This window comes from Sphaeramia orbicularis, chromosome 8, assembly GCF_902148855.1.
Source record: "Sphaeramia orbicularis chromosome 8, fSphaOr1.1, whole genome shotgun sequence".
Lineage (NCBI taxonomy): Eukaryota > Metazoa > Chordata > Actinopteri > Kurtiformes > Apogonidae > Sphaeramia > Sphaeramia orbicularis.
Window position 1 is genome coordinate 25,582,820 of NC_043964.1, and position 4,287 is coordinate 25,587,106.

At 40.6% G+C, this 4,287-nt stretch overlaps 1 protein-coding gene across 1 annotated transcript; it reads left to right on the forward strand.

Annotated features, from left to right (window-relative positions):
• The first annotated feature begins 2,687 nt into the window (after positions 1–2,687).
• nog1 (noggin 1) lies at positions 2,688–4,022 on the forward strand. Its single transcript, XM_030141765.1, has one exon. It carries the CDS (start codon positions 2,988–2,990, stop codon positions 3,654–3,656), a length of 669 nt encoding a protein of 222 aa, XP_029997625.1. The 5' UTR covers positions 2,688–2,987; the 3' UTR covers positions 3,657–4,022.
• The last annotated feature ends 265 nt before the right edge of the window (positions 4,023–4,287 follow it).

Here is a 4,287-nt window from a genome sequence, read left to right on the forward strand (position 1 = left end):
ATTTAAATATGTTAATCCCACCAACAGGGTTCACTTTAACTCTCTAAAACCCTCTGAGATTCACAAATATCTGTAATATCTGGTCGACAGGAGCTATATCTGTCAGATGTTGAAATGTGAATCTAAAACAGTGTAGAAAGAACAGGAAAACAAATGAATGAGTAAATATCAGTCTCTCTATTTTAGATGTTTTGAACTAAAGCTTGGCCAAAAACGATAAGTTATGATAAAAGTTTACATACATGTTAGTAATTATCATAATGAATACTAAAACATCATTTTTTATTTCACATTTGAATGTTGATTTCTTTTTCATCTTTAACATTTAATTTAAGAAAGATAAAGATTCAGGATAGAAACAAAGTACAAGATACAACTGGATGTAAATGACAGAAAATATAACATATGAAACAAGACAATGATGATGTTAAATATGGAGTAAAATGAAAATGTTAGACACAATCCTACTATATAATGCACGTTCTGTGTTTGGCCGATCAGTGTTGCCGCACTGGATGGCGTTTGTACGGATTTTCCTCAGCCTTCACAGGCCCAATCGCTGCCAAACTCACCAAATGAATAGAAACATTACCTGACAGTCACAATTATTAATTATTATTATTATTATTAATCACACAATTTTATGTCCGTATTCAAATGTTGTGAGGTATGCTGGGCGATTTTAGCCTCTCATGCTGTCGTACAATGGCACCACGGGTACAATGCCGCTAGTGAGATAAAAACGATGGAAAACAGGCAAAGACAAAAAAATTTAAAAAGGCAAGGAGGAAAAGAGTTGTCAGAACAAACAAGATAATAATGACATAAAAGGTGCAAACAAGATAAAAATTAAGTAAAAAAGCAACAGGTTAAAAATGGCATTAAAGGTGCAAAGAAGATAAAAGTGATGCGGAAGATGCAAATGAAATAAAAATGACACAAAAGATGCAAATGAGATAAAAATATTGCAAATGATGCATAAAGATAAAAATAATGCAACAAGATGACATAAAAAGGCAATGAGATCGAAACAATGTAAGACACAAAGAAATAAAAATGTAAGACACAATGAGACAAAAAATTATGCAAAACGTGACAAAATAAGTTATGTAAAAAAACATGGTGAGATTAAAACGACACAAAATATGCAACAGGATGAAATGATGTAAAACAGTCAAATTACATGAACATCATTATAATCCATGAGAAAATATCATAAAATGTTAGTTTTATAGTTGACAGTTAAAATGTAGTTGCTGAATATAATATTTCTTCGTGGTTCTTGATTGTTCTTGTTTTTTCCGTGGTTTTTACCCTCAGCCCTTGCTGCAGGGTATTGTCATCAGTTTGTCGTCCGTCTGTATGTGCAAAGACTTTGCTGTTGACTGAAGGCTGAGGGTTTTCAAGTGTGGGCACTGGGGATGTAAACAATTAATCGACTAACAATTAATTGTCGATAAGAATTTGCTCGATTAAATTATTAATTGTCGGTTAATATGCCCTTGTCTACCTGTCCACACCAGGGACAGGTAGCGGTGCACTTTCCTGTGCACCGCTTGATCCTTAAAATCATGCTACATTGATTAACTTTAAAGCAGGGGTGTCAAAGTCATTTTGGTTCAGGGGCCATATTTAGCCCAATTTGATTCAAGAGGGCCAGAGCAGTAAAATAATGACTTAATAACCTATAAATAATGACAAATCCAAGTTTTTCTTTTTGTTTTAGTACAAAAAACCCAATTACATTATGAAAATATTTACATTTTACAAAAAAAGATGTGGATAACCTGAAAAAACTGAAATTTCATTTGAAAAATTAGTGCAATTTTAACAGTATCATGCCTCGACTTATTATTTATACATGTAGATTACACACAATGTTAGATAAACATTTGGTAACAGGCATAATATTGTTAAAATTTTGGAGTTTGGAACTACAATTTGAACAATGTCTACAATATTATATCTCTTATTAACACAACTACAGATCACAGTGGATCTATAAATGCACAAAACATTTAGTAACAGGCAGAATATTGTTAAAATTGCACATTTTGGGTTGTTCATCTTTGTTTTTATTTATGTATTTATTTGCATTTTATTGTGAAAGAATAGTTTTGTAAATGTAAATATTTTCAGTGTAATGTTATTTTTTTCACTTAAATTTTTTCCTCTTAATTTTTCACAAAGAAAATTTGTAATTGTCATCATTTATGGGTTATTGTGTTGTTATTTTTACTTGAGATCTCATTGGTCTGTATGTGGAACCTGAACCAAAATGATTTGGACACCCTTGACTGTTCAGGTTAATTTTTGCACTTTCATCCTGCGGGCCGAAATGGAACCTTTGGTGGGCCAGATTTGGCCCCCGGGCCGCATGTTTGACACCAGTGCTTTAAAGAAATATAAACTTTCTAGACAGACAGTGAAAATGAAGTAGGAGATCCTCAGTTTTCATCTTCTTTGCGTCAGTATTTGTACTTTTTCTCTACTTTGCGCATTAACACACCCTCAGTCCGACCCAAACCCCCTTCCCTGTTGGAGACACCCCTGGTCAGAGGAGGTCTGGAGCCGACAGGGGGCGTCTCCTCTGCCTCCGTCACCCCGCCCTCAAGGAGGTTGACGGGGATCTCCTCCGAGACAACAAGCCCACATTCAGAGACAGACTCACGCATTACATCACGCTCAGTGTGCGGATAAAACGGAGGCCGCGGGTCGGAGCTCCGCGCTTTTTCAGCAGAGGATCCGCCGGGAGCAAGATGTCGAGGCCGGGGAGATACCTGAGCTCCGACCGCTGTGGTTTATAGACAAACCTCCACTGATGTCATTTAACTCCTCTGACCTGTTGTCACCATGGGACACGTTTTCTGAAGTTTAATGGACTGTCACGTCGCGGATTTGGACACGGCTCACGCGTAATTACGCACAGACAGTGGCAGTTGAGCGCAACCCGACGGCTCCGTGTGCGCGCTGGTGCGTCTGCGGACATGGACCGGCCTGAGCAGCGCGTGTCCGTGTATCTGCTGCTGCTGTCCCTCGGGCTTTTCGTGGACACGGGGATCTGTCAGCACTACTACCTCCTCCGGCCCATCCCCAGTGACAGCCTGCCGCTAGTGGAGCTAAAGGAGGACCCGGACCCGGTGTTCGACCCCCGGGAGCGAGACCTCAACGAGACCGAGCTCAAGAGCGTCCTGGGGGACTTCGACGGCCGCTTTTTGTCCGTTTTACCCCCGGTGGAGGACAGATACACCGGCAACGACGAGCTGGACGACTTGGAGGTCCAGAAACCGGGCGGGCTTCTGCCAAAGGAGATCCGCGCCGTGGACTTCGACCTCCAGTTCGGCAAGAAACACAAGCCGAGTAAGAAACTGAAGCGGCGGCTGCAGCAGTGGCTGTGGGCGTACTCCTTCTGTCCGGTGGTGTACACCTGGACCGACCTCGGGAACCGGTTCTGGCCGCGGTTCGTGCGCGCGGGCAGCTGCCTGAGCAAACGCTCGTGCTCGGTTCCGGAGGGGATGGTGTGCAAACCGGCCAACTCGACCCACCTGACGGTCCTGAGGTGGAGGTGCGTGCAGAGGAAAGGGGGGCTGAAGTGCGCGTGGATACCGGTGCAGTACCCCATCATCACGGACTGTAAATGCTCATGCTCCAGTTAGAAAGACTCCGAATAAACAAAGAATAAATTATAAGCTCCATATTTCTGTGATTCTTCTTCACGTGCACTACCGAGTGTAGGAATGTATTTTCTGTATATGCGGTGCCATGCGGTTCTATATAACTCCCTGTACAAAGTCAGTATTATTTGTAACCAGAGTCTACTTTATTTGTGGAGAATATCGGTTATATATTTTGTATTTATGGAGAAAAGGCGCATAGAGCCACGTAAGGACTTGCTGTTTTCCATATTTGGATGATCGACCTCACAGTTCAACGTGGAATATTGATACAGCCGAGTTGTTTTATCCTGTAAATTAAGGAAATTTGCTATTTATTCTTTATATTCGTACAATAAAACGACACTGAAATGATATCAAATGTTCTACTTTTCCTTCTTTTGCTGCTGCGCCAAAGGATTTTAAAGCTTCCGTGCGTAAAGTTGCACCATTTTACGCACCATGACGTGACGACAATTACGCACTTGTGTCTTTTTCACTAGTGTTACAGTATATTTTACGACACGACATGATGTGTAGGCTTGTAAATCAGTATTTCTACTCATATGGGAGTACTTTATGGTCAGAATTAAGTCTTAAATGTCCACAAATCAGTAAAAATCATCCAGTAATG

Excerpts from the sequence above, each read along its gene's own strand:
- nog1 (XM_030141765.1), top strand. The coding sequence starts at position 2,988 with ATGGACCGGCCTGAGCAGCGCGTGTCCGTGTATCTGCTGCTGCTGTCC.